The sequence below is a fragment of the Cokeromyces recurvatus genome (genome assembly GCF_025118155.1).
Source record: "Cokeromyces recurvatus strain NRRL 2243 chromosome Unknown BX663scaffold_6, whole genome shotgun sequence".
Taxonomy (NCBI): Eukaryota; Fungi; Mucoromycota; class Mucoromycetes; order Mucorales; family Mucoraceae; genus Cokeromyces; species Cokeromyces recurvatus.
The window spans coordinates 706,933-723,273 of NW_026251392.1; the positions used below are offsets into that span (position 1 = coordinate 706,933).

Sequence of the window (16,341 nt, forward strand, 5' to 3'; positions counted from 1 at the left end):
AAGAAACCGACTTTTGAAAAAATGAAAACCGCCCTTTGGCGCTGGAACAACTGTATATGTATGTGTATTGAAAAGTAAAGTAAATTCTTTTGTCCACAATAATCCTGGCTGAGTATTTTAGTAATTAATGTTATGAATTAAGAAATTAAGGCGATAATGATAGGAGACATCTTTAATAAGATTATGATTATATTAGAACATATAACGCATACTACAAAATTATTGAAGAATATGTGTATATTAATTACTAGACTGCATGGTGTCTTTTTTTTTTTTTGTCACTATAATTTCTTTATTTACATAATAATAATAAAATACACATTAATAATAATTTCTGTTCCTTTTTGAACTAATAGATGTCTGTTTGGAATTGGTTATGTTACTATGAATACTATTAGATATAGAAGCTTCCGAGGATATGGCTCTGTTCCGTCTAGTATGAGTATGCTTATCATTTGTTGAAGGTTGCTGAGAATGACGGCTTCTACTATTACTCGTTGGAGGAATAACATTGATTGTTGGTGAAGACATGGACATTGGACCATAATGTTGCATCATAGGTGCCATTGGTGGCGATGACATTATATGTGGATTATATCCCATCATGTTCTGAGGAAGATTTTGAGACATCATGCGTGGATCCATCATTGGCATCATGGGTGGCTCCATTACAGGCATCATCATTGGCATCATTCCTCCATTCATAGGATAACACTAAAATATATATAAAGTAAGGAAGGAATATTAGATTATTCTGCATATATTATATATATGTATATATATATTTACCTGTTGCGCCATAATTTGTCTTTGATCCATCATCCAGTGATCATGCATGGCTGGTTGTTCATCTTTTACTAAACCATGAGCACGTGGCATATTATTTGTTCGCTTTTCACGTCCTTTCTCTTCAATAATTCCCATAAGACCTGCTCGGGGTGGTGATTTTTTAACAGGGACATGAACCATAGGCTGTCCTGAAGCACGTGCATTTCGTTCCATCTTCTTGGCTACCTTACGTTTATAATCTACTTGATCCATTAAACTATTTCGAGTAATAAAACTATTTTCGGAAGCTAGTGCTATTGATGCTGCTGGTAATGTATCGTCACCTGGAAGACTACTAGAATAGTAACTAGGCTGTTGATATTGTTGTAAGTGAATTGCTTCATGACTACTAAAGAAAGACCTCGTATCTCCTTCGCCCATCATCATATAAGGATCAACTGAAGATGTTTCCCAATTATTTCTACGTTCAATCACCGATCCTGCCGATGAATACGTAGTCCATGGCTGCATCGTTGAATGACCTTGGAAACTACCTCTGGGCTGCTGACTATGATAATAGTAAGCTGAAGAAGATTTCGGTACAGTTACTTTATTATTTTTATAATTGGTTGATGATTCAGACGAAGTTATACTCAAACCTTCTTCACTAGACACTCCTCCCTTTTTATTCATTGAATATCCTGGTTTATTTGAATGGTAATTGCTTGTCTCTGCTAAAAGACTATCCGCAAAGTTATGTTCTTGGTCTGACATTATATCCATTACAGTAGGTAAAAATAAATCTTCATTAGTTGCAGTAGTAGGGGATACCTCAGTAGATATTTCAGAACTGGATTTAGACGTGTTGGGCGTAATAGGCTTCGTAATTGATACTTTGTCAATACTTTTAGTTGAAAGTGGTTTTGTTGTTGGTAGTTTAAAACCTCCAGTTGATAGTTTGTATAAGGACTCATTATCACTATTATCACTGGCTATAAGCGAGTCTTCATCTTCTTCATCACTTACATCACTTGCACAGGTGACTGTTCTTAATTGCGTAGGCTGTGTTGTGTTGCTAACGTTATTGTGTCTTAATTGGTTTGGAATTAAAGTTCGAGCTGAAAGACGACGTCCATTTGTAACATATGTAGAAGAAGGAAGAGGACCACTATGGTCATTAGGATTGCTACTGCTACTGCTATTAGATAATGTCTGTTGATGCTGCTGCTGCTGCTGCTGCTGTTGCTGTGATACATTCTTATTATTTTTATTAACTAATTTTTGTTGTAAAATAGCAACAAACTCCTTTTTATTGGCTAGCAAACTGCTCTGATAACCTACATCTACTAAAGAAACTTCCTGAGGCTCAAGAAATAATCGTTGAGTATTTTCTACGTCATTCTCACGTGGAAACAAATCACCAAAATTTAATGCCTTCGGATCCTTTGGATTGTCAAGTAAATTTCCTGGTCTACCATATAACTTGAAGACATCATAGAGACCCACCAGCCATTGTACAAGTTCATTTGTAGTAGAAGTCATTATTAAAGCACTTGAAGAAGTACTTATTAATTGTTGGCTGGATCCATTCATTTTATTCTTATATAAAGAACCTTCTACTTTAAATAGAGTAGCCAAGTTGATCAACTTGGGTGATTCAGGATATACAGTATAGGCTTGTACGACATTTTCAAACGCCATAATAGGGTATTTAGCCTTTCTTGATTCAAAGAACATGATCTGACCATCCGTAGGCACCACTTTTTTAGTAAATAAACGCTTTTCAATTTTATAGTTGGAAGCTACAGCCCAGTATTTTTTCCAACCGGTAGCACCCGGAAGTCTAACTTGAACAAAGCCCTCAACAAATGAATTTTCCTTATTAGAAATCAAAAGAGAGCTAAAATGAGAACGCGTGATAAAAGCTCTTGTGTAGATCTCTTGAATACGGGAACATTCAAAACAAGAAAGACGAATAGCAGAAATCCAACGATAAAGGGATTCGGTATCATTTGCTTGTAAAAGGAAACGATTTGCACCAGCCGAATTCAATGAAAATAGATTATCTCGTGTCTCTGCTGTCAAGCATTTTTCGACAGTGACAGTTGAATCAGTAATATTAATGTATTGAGGATATACTTCTTTACCACTTTCTGGTTCTGTTGCATCCCAAAGTGTCAATACTGGGCCACATAACTCTACATACCAAAGATACCATTTCTTTTGAGAGCAAGTAGAGCCTTTTGAATTAAGATCGTTTCGCTTATGTAAATAGCCCTCCATATAGACTTTTTGAGTATATGATTTAATTAGTTTATGTACATGGGTGAATTCAGTAGGCGGAAGATCGATTATCTTTTCCGACTTGGAAGGTTTAATGAATTGAGCGGGGCGTTTTTGAGAATCAGAATGTTGAACGAAATTTCGAATAGAGACAGGACGTTTCACAGGTATATCAACAATGGTCTGTGTGTTTGGGGCAAAAGTGGCTGGTGTGATTGATTCTGGTTCGTCTGTCATTATTATATCTACTTGTTCTTCTTCATTTTCTGATTTTGTATGCTGATCATAATCGTCAGTTGATGAATGCCAATTAGGCTGATTAAGACCATATTTTTCTAAATATAGCATTCGAGAATGTCTACGAGTTGCCATTGACACTTTTCTACGTACAGGTCTTTGTCTTGGGGTATATTGACTTGTGCTATCGTCTGAATCGACTAGATCTATGCTGCTATTGTCATCGTCACTAATGTTCTTTTCATTATGATTAGAAAATCGATGATTTGATGTCATTAATAGAATAGTAAAAAAAATAAAAAGTAAAGAGTAAAGAGAGTAAAGAGTAAAGAGAGTAAAGAATAAAGAATAAAGAGTAAAAAGTAAAAAGTAAAAAGTAAAGAGTAAAGAGAGTAAAGAATAAAGAATAAAAAGTAAAGAGTAAAGAGTAAAATAAAAACACTAGGTATATTAAAAATGAATAAATAAAAAAGAAAAGAAGAATATATAAAATAGTTAAAAAAAAAAAAAAAAAAAAAAAAAACAAGTCAGGTGAGGAACTTTATGTTTGTTGAAAGAAAATATTAAATAATGATTAAAAGTCAAAAATCTAGTGAAATTCAATTCTTTTTTTTTTTTTAAAAAAAAAGGTATAAATACTTTCTTTACTTTGTTTGAACTTGTACAATTATTGACTTTAATTTCTATTATTATTACTATTCATCTTTAAGTAAGGCTCTCATTGTTGTTTATATTTATTTTTATTAACTTTAATAAAAGGCTGTTTTAGTCAATTAAATTAAAAAGTTTCAGTGCGTAATAAATCAATTTTTATTTACACTGTCCGCCATTATACCAAATTGCACACAACGAAATTTATATTTCGGAATTTAAAATGTCAATAGGCGGAAAATAGATATTTAATACACGCTTAAGAATTTCCTAATCTGCATCCTGTATAATTAGGCTTGAAGAACAAAATAGGAAAATTAATATGCTAGTATCCTCTTCCTTTGTTTTATTTTTAGGGAATTCAAACAAAGAAAAATATATAAATATTATCAAATTGTGTGCACAAATACGTAACCTTCTTCTTTAGTTTAGTCACCATCTCTGTTGTACAAATGCCATCAAATGAAGAACGATTATGAGCATTTAATAAACAAACAATCGCTTTACAACACTAACCTAACAACAGACGTATAACAGCCATCAAAAATCAATAATCTATTCTAATACTGTTAAGAGCTGAAGGAGTATTTTTTTTATATATTCAATCAGTCTACAGTTAATAACCTTCCGATATTATGACAGCTTTGTTACACATGATATTGCTTTGTTTACTTTATCATTGTTATTGTCAGACGCTGAACGAAAAAAAAAAAAAAATCAGCATCCAAACTTCAATAGTTAACTCAGAATATCAATCTCCAAATATGTTTGTTAATGCTAAAAAAAAAATAGAAGATTTGGTATTCAAGTTTCACTAATAACTTTTATCAACTGTTTTCCACTTATTAGATATACTTAGTCATGTATTGTTAACAGTGAGAAATAACAATTCTCAACTTGAAAATTATATTGCAATTAATATAGTTACTTGTCGACTCTTGCTTTGTGTTTATACTGTAACAGGGAATATATACTAAGATTGCTACAACTCTTTTTGCAGTCATCCCCTTTTTTCATCTTTTTTTTTTCGGTCGTGTCCTCTGTTTCAACAAAACAGATTCCCCTCCCTTCCCCTCCCTTCCATTATAGACAATTTTAAAATTATTTCGTGACTAACATTTACAACAATTATAGTAGCAAATATCTTAATAACAGTAGGAAGTCTAATAACGACACTTTTCATCACTAATAACTTTATCTACTGTATATGTTCTACTAGTTAAGTTTACTTTACTTTAATGTGGGTAAATCCTCAAAACAATATCACTTAACATGGCTATTAAAACCCATTTCGCCTAATCCATAACCTTTAACAAGTTCTTTAGTACCTATAATTTGGTACTCAATAGATCAAGATCCCATCACCAATAAAGTTACTCGGGACCTTTTACAGAAAAGTATCTATCATAACTATTTCTCCACAACAAGTTTAACAAATACAAGATTTCAACAGTATACATATGAATATATATATTTGTAAAATCAAAGAAGAACATTGGAGGAATACATCGTATCTTCGACAGTAAAGAAAAAAAAAATAGACAGATATTTAGACCTATTATTGTATTTCAAGGAAGTTTATTTATTTGGTAGTTCCAAAATAAACAGTTGACTCTATACGTTGAATCCATCACATTTTTCTATATTTCAATACATATATATTTTTTCTTGGATTTTCGCCCGATTTCATTGCTTCTAATAAAAATTTCAGGTTGATCAACATTGCACAATACTTTTTTTAAACTGTCAACAGTACCCTAATCATTTATAGAACGATATAATTATTATATTGCTGGTATGGGCATAAAATGTAGATGATAATTGTGTGTAGTCTATGTGGATGAGTGAATTTCTGTCGTCAAAATTATGACAACTAGCGAGATAGTAACCTTGGCATCTAATTCAATAGTTAAATAATCTCGAATAGGGGGTTCTTTTTTTTAAGGAATTTGTTTCTAAACATAATAACTCAAAAGATGAAGTACTTACTGCATCAATAATGGCATCATCTATATTCATAGTGTAACGACCCATGCTACTTAACTAGTTACACTTGCAACATCCCTAACCTGATTTTTTTCTTCATATGGCATCAATCATGCTACAAAAAAAAAAAAAAAAAAAAAAAAAAAAAAAAAAAAAAAAAAAAAAAAACTGATACGACTTGGATAGAGACAGAGATTGGCAAATTCCCCTAGATCAAGCCAGTGAGAATGAATTAATATGGGGTGCTACATGCATCTTTTGTATATTAAAGTAGTAGATTTATTATCCTTACAGCCTCTCAAGGAAGAACTTAAATCGATGCAAACAAAGCTAGTTGAAAAGAATATATATATACATATATGCATGACAATAATATGACACATATATGAATTATGAGAATGCATAATGGTCTTTTTATATGAGGTATATTAGTTTTGCTTCATTCTTTTAATCCAATTCAAAACTATTATTATGCTGACTATAACATTTTGATATTTAAAATACCATCTATTTGTTTTCAACTTATAATACTTGTAAAAAAGGATAAGAATATCATAAGCTATTTTAACAATATTTTAATTAATAAGAGTAGCAATCCATATAATGTCTAAACAACAGCCCGGTATGAGATAACATTGTATATTATCTTATCCTGTTTACTTTTTCTTAAAGAAGAAAAGAAAAAACACATACACATATGTGTATATTTTCAGCAGTACTTTATAGAAAGTATCAAATTAAAAAAAAATGGTAATATAAAAGATAGTTTTATAGAAGAAATTGTGAATCTATATCATACGTAAAGTCCCAAATCACTATTTGACCAAGATTAGAGCAACACACAATTTTACTGAAATCAAACTGAAGGTTTAATATTCTAAAAATAAAATAAATTTGTTAAAAAAAAATAAATATAAATATAAATATCTATGGTCTTCAGTTTTTCTTCTTTTTTTGTTTACCTTCCAAAAGATATTTGATTTAATGTTTTTATTAAACTTCCATCTTCTAGTTGCCATATCTTAAGTGTCCCATCATAACTGCCACTCACAATTATCTTCAATTTATTATCCAATTGTAATGTTCGAACAAGGTCTGTATGTCCCACTAACGTATAAAGACATTCACCTGTCATTGCATTCCATACTTTAATGGTTTGATCACTTGATCCACTCACAATCATATTTCCATCATATTCTACACAAGCAATGCCTCTACTATGTGAATCTAATGTTCTTAAACATTCACCAGTACTCTATATACATTATATATTAGTTATAAATTCTATTAGACATTTATATCTATATCTATTATACACCATATCCCAAACTTTAATTGTACGATCTCCTGATGCAGAAACAATAATCTGATCTTTGAATTGTACAGCATTGACAGCAGCACGATGGCCTCTAAATAGACCTATCGATTCTCCCTTTTCAAGGTCCCAAGCACGTATGGTTCTGTCTTTTGAACAACTAACAATTCGATTCTTGTGAAATTTAACATTCAATACACTCTCCCTATGTCCAATTAATGTTTTTATACGTTGTCCTGTATGAATATCCCATACAATTAATGTACTATCACTACTGCCACTAATCAGGTAATATTCATTGAACTGTAAACAAAGTACACTTCCTTCATGTCCCTTTAATTTATGTAACAATTGTCCTGTTTTGATATTCCAAATCTTTATATTTTTATCTCTACTTCCAGTTACTAATATTTTTGTATTGAATTGTAAACAATAGATACCACTATTATGGTTCAATACTTGTTGTTGTAGTCCATTGTCTACATAATAATAAGTTAATATGTGTGATTCTGTTATACTATCGATTCTATTTTATTTTATTTTTCCACATACCAGAATTAGGAAATTGCCGTAGTTTACTTTTACCTTCTTTCCATCGTTGATCAATTATAAATCGATTACGGTATAGTCTTTTCCAGTTAATAAAGCGAATATCTTTTTGTTCATCATAATGATAAATAGGTGCTTCGTCATGATGATATCTTTTATGAAGAAGGTAGAGAGGACGTTCAACTATTGTTTGTGATACTGTCTCTCTATGACTCTGCTGATGCTGCAGTCTCAAAGATGACTGTTCATCGTTATATAATAATTGATCTGAGGAACCTATCATTCTATTTGTAGTAGAAGGTAAAGTCTTACAACAAAGATATCGATTCATTGATGAACTATTGACTGTCCAACCTGACGAGTAAAATAATGATTTCCATAACATGTGATCTTCACTTAATAATTTCCAATACTTGGATACTCTATTCAGATTGTTTAATGCTGTAACATCCAAAAAAGATAATATTTTTATAGCAATTTCATAAGGTAATTTCTATTAATTGATATTATTATGCTTGTGTTCATTTTTTTTTCTTTTTTTTTTTCTTTTCTTCTTCTTACAGAAATATAGTCAATATGTATAATAGGTAATAATCGATTTATTATTTGTATAGTCTTTGAAACTGGAATACATGATAAAATCTGATATGCTAGTTCTATTAACATATTATTATCATTACTAGTCTTCTTTAATTGTCTTTTTTAAAAAAGATTTACCTGCTTTTTGATCATCTGACCAATCTTTAATAAATGAAGGATCCTCAAATTTTTGTTCTATATAACCTTCATCTGAATTATCGTTTCTTACTGATTTCATGTTGTTCTTTAATTCGAGAATTGACGAAAGCTTAGGAAAATTCCTTATGTGTACTCAATTCTCTAGTTTTTTTTTTTTTTTTTTTTTTTTTTTTTTTTTTTTTTTTTTTTTCACTCATAAAACTGATGATCAACTACTGGTGAGTACGTCTTTTAACGGTGTTTTAACCTTAAAATTAGGCAATTTTAGTTTTTTCTATTGGATGATCTGTAATTTAAACTATACGTTCCAAATTTACAGGCAGCATTTTTAAATGAAAAAAAAAAAAAAAAACCAAAAAAATGCAGACATTCATACTTTTTTTTTGTGCCTTCTGATTAATGGTTTATAAGCGTGGAGGATAATTCTAATTCAAAGAGTCTAGGTTTTTTTTTTCTTTTTCCTTCAAATCAAGCTAATATTAAAACCGTTCAAGCGTATGAAAGAATGACTTGGACAAAGACTTAAAATATAAAAGGATATAGAAGGTTGTTTTGATCGGTAAGAATTAGATATAGGGATATCATCCTCACTGAGTTTTCTTAATGCAGATATCATGTGATATCTCTATCAAGATATTAGAATAATAAAATATAAAATTGGAAAAAAAGTAGCAAAGTCAACAAGATCAAATGATAATAGTTTTAAAAGTCAATTATTTTATTTATATAAAGAAACATACAAGCAGTTTTATTTAAAAACAAATACTATTTAGTTAGTATTGTTAATGTTTGTAGTAAAAGTGTGTAGACAAGTTTTTCAATCCTTCTTTTTTTCTTCATCTGGATTTGAAATAACTCTGTTGATAATCGCTGATATCAAATCATCCAATGATTTACTACTGAATTTCATCATCATCCCTTTCCGCAAAGAAGATATGAATAAGCTATAATAGCTACTGAAAAAATATTGACACAGAATAAGCAATTGAATTAAACAGTACTGCTTAATAGTTTACCCAGTATTATTGTTTATATCTCAATAATATATTACTTTGCAGTGTCCTAAACAGCCATTCACTGTAATGGTTTGTTAAGTTTCTTGAATATTAGGTGTAAGCTTATCTTAATCACACAAAGTAACTCTTTTAATGTATCTATTTATTTCATTTTTATTTTTTATTTTTTTTTTCACAGGGAGTTTCAAAAAATAAAATAAAATAAAAAGTATATAAATAAAGGTCAGGACCATTCTATTTTTTTTTTTCTTTTCATCGCAATTTTCTTGTAAGATTGCAAGGTATAAGGATCTGTGGGGAGCATTCAATGGCCAAGTCTGGGGTCGACCTAGTTTGCGAAAGCTTACGAACAATACTAGTAACCTTGCCATCTCTATTTTTATACCGTAGAGTAGGTAGGCTCATAGGTTGGGGGAGTTTAACCGAGCAAGCAGTCTATTGAATGCCACTTTATTTTTTTGGGACTAGTATACCCTCACCTTCACGTTGGTTAGTCCTGTTAGTATCGAAACACATTGATTTCGAGAAGCCAAGAAGGGTATAAATAGTATCGTATGTATTTTACTATATTTTACTACAAGAATAAAATAGATACACTTTCTCCAATCCTGGGTATTTATGACAGTAAGTAAACCATTAAGAATTCTATAGATTATAAATAAAAACTCTTCAATTTAATCTGAAAACCTCTTTGTTATAACTGCTGGTTATACTATCTGACCCTCTATCTATGATGCGTGGTGTGAAGGATTGTTGTTTTATTTACTATTAAATAAATCTTGTATTTTTTTCTCCTAAGTCTTTTATTTGTATTTGTATTTTTAAGGAGTAAAGTGAGAATCAGATGATAAAGTATGACAAAAATATATAGTTTATTTGTTTTGATTTGATTTGTAAAAATAATGTGAACTGGTGTGTGGAGAGAACCCTTTCTCTTTCACATATCAAAGTTTCAAGTCAAATCATGATATTATGAATTGATAAAGCTATTCGCGATACTATTTACAACTACTTGCCCATTAAAGCTAAATTCCAGCTGGCAGTCACCGACAAACTACTGTATGACTGTTATTATAATCGAGGTAAACCCCAAGCCTGCCCCTTCCATCCAAACGAACTCTTCACACGCTCACATAGTTTTTCTTGTTTACATATGCATAACCGCCTTCAGATGCCCTAATCTATTGAAGATCCACTCTCTTATCTCTTGAATCTATTACCATCAACATTTTATACTAAGAAAGTGAGAAAATCAATTGATGCCTGGCTCATACGCTGATCTTCTATGTGTGCAATTCTACTTGAGATGGACTATCTAGCTTCACTCCCAAATCCCTGAATCCTCTGACCATCATCTTCTTTCAATACAACAACGATTTTCCGATAATTAATTATCATCACTTTTACATACACTTTAACATTTTCCCTTTTATCCCAAAAGGGTTTTTCTTTCCTTGTTTTCCATAGCGATCTGACCAGGGCAAAACAGCATATATAAATGCTATGTGCTCATTGGTCATTTTTCAATTTTTAATTTTTAAATAAAATTCTTTAATCATAATTGAGACTTGCTACCTTTAATTGAGACTTGCTACCACCTAATTGAGAATAGCAAAAGATAAAGAAAGAGAAAAGAACAGAAGACAAGTCTGCGAAAACTTTTTATAGTTTATTAAAGATAATACAAAATTGTACAACGCAAAATTATGAGGGAAAAATCGAGGGCTATTTATATGTTTTTATAAGGTAAGTGTTATTAATGGAAATATGATTCAGTTAACCAAGCTTTACTGTAATAAAGCATTTTACATAAAACATTGTCTTCGAATAATTCTATATTCAATAAGATATATCTTTATTCTTTTTTCTCCCTGAGCTGTCACTGTTCCTAGAAACATAGCAAATCATTATCATTGGAATACGACATATCAATATTAATTCTCAGTGAATATGTTCAGTTGCAACGATATCAGTTATTTATGAGTTACTATCATTATCATTGTATAAGATTTTATTACATAACAATATTCAACATTATCAATGTATATATGAAATGTATGACTCATGGATAATTATGTAATTGAATACACCAGTCATAATCCTGTTTGAATTATGTATATAATTATTATTATTTTTCGAACATTCTAACAATGGCTATTATGAAAACTGAGTGTAGAATGAATATTATGCTGTGAAGTTCAATATACTAGTTTTATATGAATAGCCTTTTTATTATTTAATAAGTGACGGTGATTTATTTCTACTAACTTAGTTGTAAAGACGACTATAATCATAAGACGTTTCTATGTACAAATGGTACGTTCACAAATGGAATATGGGTTAGCGATCTGTGACTCGAATCAATCTCATATAAAGCAACTTGAATAGGGTCAAAATGAATGTGTACGTAAATTGTATGGTGGATCTCGAACATCTTCGACTAAAGTGATATTACATATGAACAACCAACCTTCAATTAAAGATAGATCAATAATACTACAAGCCAAATACATAATTAGAACATTACAACTTCCTGTTGATACCTTGATAAAAAAATTACTGCTTCATTTACTAACATCTGCAAGCCGCTTACGATGATATAAATTAGTCTCCAACCCTCTTCGGCAAAAAATGTGAACCTGTGCTGGATCCATTGGATCATCGTGTTTTTAAATTGCTGACACAAAAATTTCTACAAGAAAGTCATGACACTCTCTGTAATAACCCAAATACCCAAACGATCTCTACTTGTCGTTTAACCTTGGTGACTGATCCTATTTTATGGCTCCTAATGACACGTATGGAGCGTAGTCAGGTACTCCGCTGGTGTCTTGGTTGGCTTCCTGGTGGAAAACCTCGTCCCTGTCTTTTCCATCCTGCAGTTCATATTTCTCGTGTTCATGCTACTGAATGTCTGCACATACACCGTCGTCTACAATTGCCCCAGATCCATCAAAGACCCTATTTCTTTCTTACTCAATTTATTACCCCTGAAAAAACCAAAAATTTTCATCTATCTCTTTTTGGTCTGTACGTTGGCCTAAAATTTGCGTGACCCTACATGAATTGGATCCTATTTTCCATGGTGAAGATCTTCCTCCCCCTCCAACTGGTATCAGTGCTAGTTTGGTGAAATGGTTGCAATGATAAAAATGTTAGTGTCTATGTCTTGTTTCTGATTTTTTTTTCCCTTTTTATCTATCTTTCTTTCTTTCGTTTTACTTTCCTCCTTATTATTTTTTCTTTATTCTTCAATACTTTTTCCATTTTCTCTCTTGACTCTTAGAAGATTTTTTTTAACTCCTAACTTCGCAAACCGGTTTGGGCAATACAGTTATTTAAACTATTGTGCACATTATGACCACTTTTTTTAATTTAATAAATGAATCATTTAATTGTACGAATAATTTCCGGAAAAGATGTAATAAAGAAAAAAAAATGGAAGTCAGCTACAAAAAAAAAAAAAAAAAAAAAAAAAAAAAAAAAAAAAACTTATTTAATTATTTTAAGGGGATGCTCTAAGGGAATTGCAATATTCTTTTCTTTTAAAAAATGTTAACATTAGGTCAAGCTTCATGTCTAGTTTTGGATCTCCAGATGACAAACGAAAATAGGCAAATAGCCAAAAAAATAATGAAAGAATCCCCTTTTGGAGTTACGTATATCTATGGAACAACTTACTTGGAGCCCGTTGTAATAGCAAAATCGCTTATTGCGAAGAATACATATAAATACAAGCATTACCCAGAAACGCCTCCAGGGAGTCCAAACTTGAATCCTGTCAAAAATGAAATTGACATTGTGGATGAAAACAATGATGGTACAGATGGATCTGTGATAACTGTAACGTCATCAACATCGAACTGCTGTTTTTAACTATTCAATGGAAAGTATTTTAGATACAGCTAATTCTATTTTCACCAAACAAGAACCGAACAATAATTAGCTGTATGACTACAACTTCCTTACCAATAATCAAATGTACAAGATTTTAAGTTTCAATTTCCCCAGATTGCAACATATATACTCTCTGCACCAGTTTTCTTTGTTATTGAATAAACATAAAGACCACTTTGGTGTTCAGACTCAAAAGAAGCTCAGTGGAAATAAAGCACCAGTAAGAGGAAGATCATTATATGTATTGAAGAAAAACATACAAGAAAACCTTAATATCAGCAAAAAGTGTTTCAAGAAACACATTCAAAATTCACATGGTGAGTGGATTAATATCGAGTATGTGCGAAAAAGCGCCACAGACGAATCAGATGAAACTCGTGACAGACTTGTACGAATGATGGTTTCGAAATTAATTAATATTGGTTTTCGTGAAAAGATCTACGTGTCACCGTGTTCAAGTGCCCAAGATCCAATTTTCAAACGCGATTTCGAAATTGAGCACAAGTATGGCGACGGGAATACTCAAGGTAAACAGAAGACATTTATAAGCGTACATATACTGCGATTTCTTTTGGTACTAACTATTGTTCTTAGATTTTCTCCGATACCTTTCGATCTGCTCTAAAAAGATTCGTGTTTGCATAATCAGCTATGCAGGTTTGACGACAAACACCGAAGACTTGCAAAAATTCCTGAGGTAAAATAAAGCGGAAAAAAGTATTATACATGTATGTTAACAAATGTATATTATATTTGGCATTCGTAGCATCCACAAAAAAATAAATGAGATAGTTATAATACATGATAGTAATATAGAAATTTTGGAACGCAAGGCTTTGAAGAAAGAAGAGACACTTAAGAAATTCGATTGTAGAACAGGCACTGTTCCTCGTTCTAAGCAATTCAAACAATAAGCCGAAGGTGTTGCTTATCACAAAGCAAACTTCCATATAACGTTAACAATACTGTAATAAACTGCCAATATATTATTAATTAATGAAACAATTACACAAATAAAATATAATTTTAAAGCTTTTCCTTACATATAACAAACGCTGAGCTACTATTGTATGGTTTAAGAATATAAAAAGACAAAGTAAATAGTGAGACACAGGCACAAGTGAGAATATTTTATCAGAAAAAAAAAAATTCTATATTATATATATATATATATAAAAAAAATAACTATTCTTCTTGTACAAACTATTTGGCTATTTATACTTTTCTTGGTAGTTCTAGATGATATTTATATATGCTGTTTCATTGGTGTTCTGTTAAATATTGACCTCTTTATGATATTATCAACAGTCATGATACAGATCATGATCTGGTATTATATTTGACATATCATTAATTCAATAAGGGCTTCATTTGCAGGTTTTACGTTTAATAATTACATAATTTATGTTTGACATAATGATATTTTTTATACAACATTATTGTATAATGAATATTCAGCATTTATGTTTTATTATATCTTTATGATGTTATGTACAAATACAACATGCTTCCCGAGTGGCCTTCCTTGCAGCAGTCTGCTGAATCAGAGTGTCTTGGAATACTTCCAAAGGGAGAGTGTAATTGACTTCATTTGCAGGCTTCATAGAGAATGAAGGATCAATCGCACGAAGAGCAATGTTATTACGGGTTTGAGTCATTGATGCATCGAGATGTAACAACAATTTTCGTATATCCTGAAGCATGGTACAATAGCGTTCCAAGTTTGGATTGCCAGCTTCTGAGGAGACAAGTTCATGGCTAAGAATGTCGAGGGGACGATAAACTGCAGATAACAAATATTGGAATTGCTTGATGGAATTGTCTTCGTAACGTTGGCCTTTATTCATAAGGCGCTCCGCTGTTGGGATGGTAGCGGGTGCTTTGTAATCCAAATGGGCCATGGGAGGGTAAGACTCAATGATCGTCTTACGTTCGGAGTCAGTAAGTAAAGGTGAGGTGTTCAATGGAGCATTTAAATTCATAAGTTCAGAAAGACCCTCTGAAGGAGACCAGTCGTAATGAGGTCGGGTACCCATTGAATGGAGAAGTAAGATAACAGTCTCATCTGCTGACTGTATTGAGGCGGTGGTAGCATTCTGCAGTTGTTCTTGCAGGGCAACTATCTGTTGCTGCATCATGTGGAATTGTTCTTCAAGAGAGGACATTTAAAATGTTAGAAAAGGAAAAATGTTTGCAACTTGATAGGAATGTGTGTATCAAGTAAGCTGATAATGACCGAGGGAAAAAGAAGATTGATAGTATAGTATTAGAATTTGATTCCTCTATATATCTTTGAATTTGCTATTAAATAAAGATTCAAGAAGATTCTAGCATACTAATATTTCCTATTTTGTTCCAACGGTCTTAAGAAATTGTCTTGAGAAATTTCTTTCGACCGATAATCATTCATTTTTAGTGAACGAAATAAGCGAAACATTAAACTGGCTTTCGATTCAAGCAATCATCAAACTTATCAACAGAGTAGCGGCAGGAACCTTGAAGGTCACTGAACAAAATATTGTTGCATGAATCTCGGATTCTTGATGTCATTGTCTCTTCCTCCAATAACTTTTCTCGCTTAAGTTTACTTTTGACTACTGACCAAAATTGTTCAATAGGGTTCAATTCAGGTGAGTAAGAAGGAAGATATATGCAACGATATCCACAACCTTCAATATACTTCTGTATATCTTCGTGCTTATGAATGGGGGCGTTATCCATTACCAGATAATAGTCCTTAAATTCTGGATGTAAATCCATGACATCTAAGCAGCTAGCAATAAAGTTGAAATAATGACCAGTAACTGTGCCCCCTTTCGTTGCTTGTTTAGGAACAGGTTTACTTCCCCCTGCTTTTCTTTTTTATTTGGAGCCTGAATTTTTGGTCGTCTTACTCTAGTA

At 31.5% G+C, this 16,341-nt stretch overlaps 4 protein-coding genes across 4 annotated transcripts; 2 read left to right on the forward strand and 2 right to left on the reverse strand.

Moving 5' to 3' along the window:
• Positions 1-268: 268 nt before the first annotated feature.
• BX663DRAFT_502086 (uncharacterized protein) lies at positions 269-3,681 on the reverse strand. Its single transcript, XM_051526552.1, is given in 3 exon segments — positions 269-714; positions 790-3,613; positions 3,630-3,681. 2 exon segments carry the CDS (start codon positions 3,562-3,564, stop codon positions 322-324), a joined length of 3,168 nt encoding a protein of 1,055 aa, XP_051385182.1. The 5' UTR covers positions 3,565-3,613; positions 3,630-3,681; the 3' UTR covers positions 269-321.
• A 2,849-nt stretch (positions 3,682-6,530) lies between these two features.
• On the reverse strand, positions 6,531-8,699 carry BX663DRAFT_502087 (WD40-repeat-containing domain protein). The gene is made up of 6 exons (XM_051526553.1): positions 8,507-8,699; positions 8,351-8,445; positions 7,793-8,282; positions 7,244-7,719; positions 6,888-7,180; positions 6,531-6,802 (listed from the first exon to the last, which is right to left on the reverse strand). The coding sequence occupies exons 1-6, from the start codon at positions 8,604-8,606 to the stop codon at positions 6,694-6,696; spliced, it is 1,563 nt and encodes a 520-aa protein (XP_051385183.1). The 5' UTR covers positions 8,607-8,699; the 3' UTR covers positions 6,531-6,693.
• Positions 8,700-11,991: 3,292 nt separating this feature from the next.
• BX663DRAFT_502090 (uncharacterized protein) lies at positions 11,992-12,141 on the forward strand (the record flags this gene model as incomplete). The annotated part of the gene is made up of 1 exon (XM_051526554.1): positions 11,992-12,141. A coding segment is annotated over one exon (150 nt), but the record flags the coding sequence as incomplete, so codon positions are not given.
• A 954-nt stretch (positions 12,142-13,095) lies between these two features.
• BX663DRAFT_541419 (uncharacterized protein) lies at positions 13,096-14,477 on the forward strand (the record flags this gene model as incomplete). The annotated part of the gene is made up of 4 exons (XM_051530777.1): positions 13,096-13,363; positions 13,611-13,967; positions 14,035-14,137; positions 14,207-14,477. The coding sequence occupies 4 exons, from the start codon at positions 13,096-13,098 to the stop codon at positions 14,352-14,354; spliced, it is 876 nt and encodes a 291-aa protein (XP_051385185.1). The 3' UTR covers positions 14,355-14,477.
• Between the last annotated feature and the right edge of the window lie 1,864 nt (positions 14,478-16,341).

What these genes read in the sequence shown, in the direction of transcription:
- BX663DRAFT_502086 (XM_051526552.1), bottom strand. Translation starts at nt 3,564, where the DNA reads ATGACATCAAATCATCGATTTTCTAATCATAATGAAAAGAACATTAGT. An exon ending in GACAAATTATGGCGCAACAG is followed by an intron (nt 715 to 789) that starts GTAAATATATAT and finishes TATATATTTTAG; the next exon opens with TGTTATCCTATGAATGGAGG.
- BX663DRAFT_502087 (XM_051526553.1), bottom strand. Translation starts at nt 8,606, where the DNA reads ATGAAATCAGTAAGAAACGATAATTCAGATGAAGGTTATATAGAACAA. An exon ending in GTCAGATGATCAAAAAGCAG is followed by an intron (nt 8,446 to 8,506) that starts GTAAATCTTTTT and finishes ATATGTTAATAG; the next exon opens with AACTAGCATATCAGATTTTA. An exon ending in AATCAAATATCTTTTGGAAG is followed by an intron (nt 6,803 to 6,887) that starts GTAAACAAAAAA and finishes TTTTATTTTTAG; the next exon opens with AATATTAAACCTTCAGTTTG.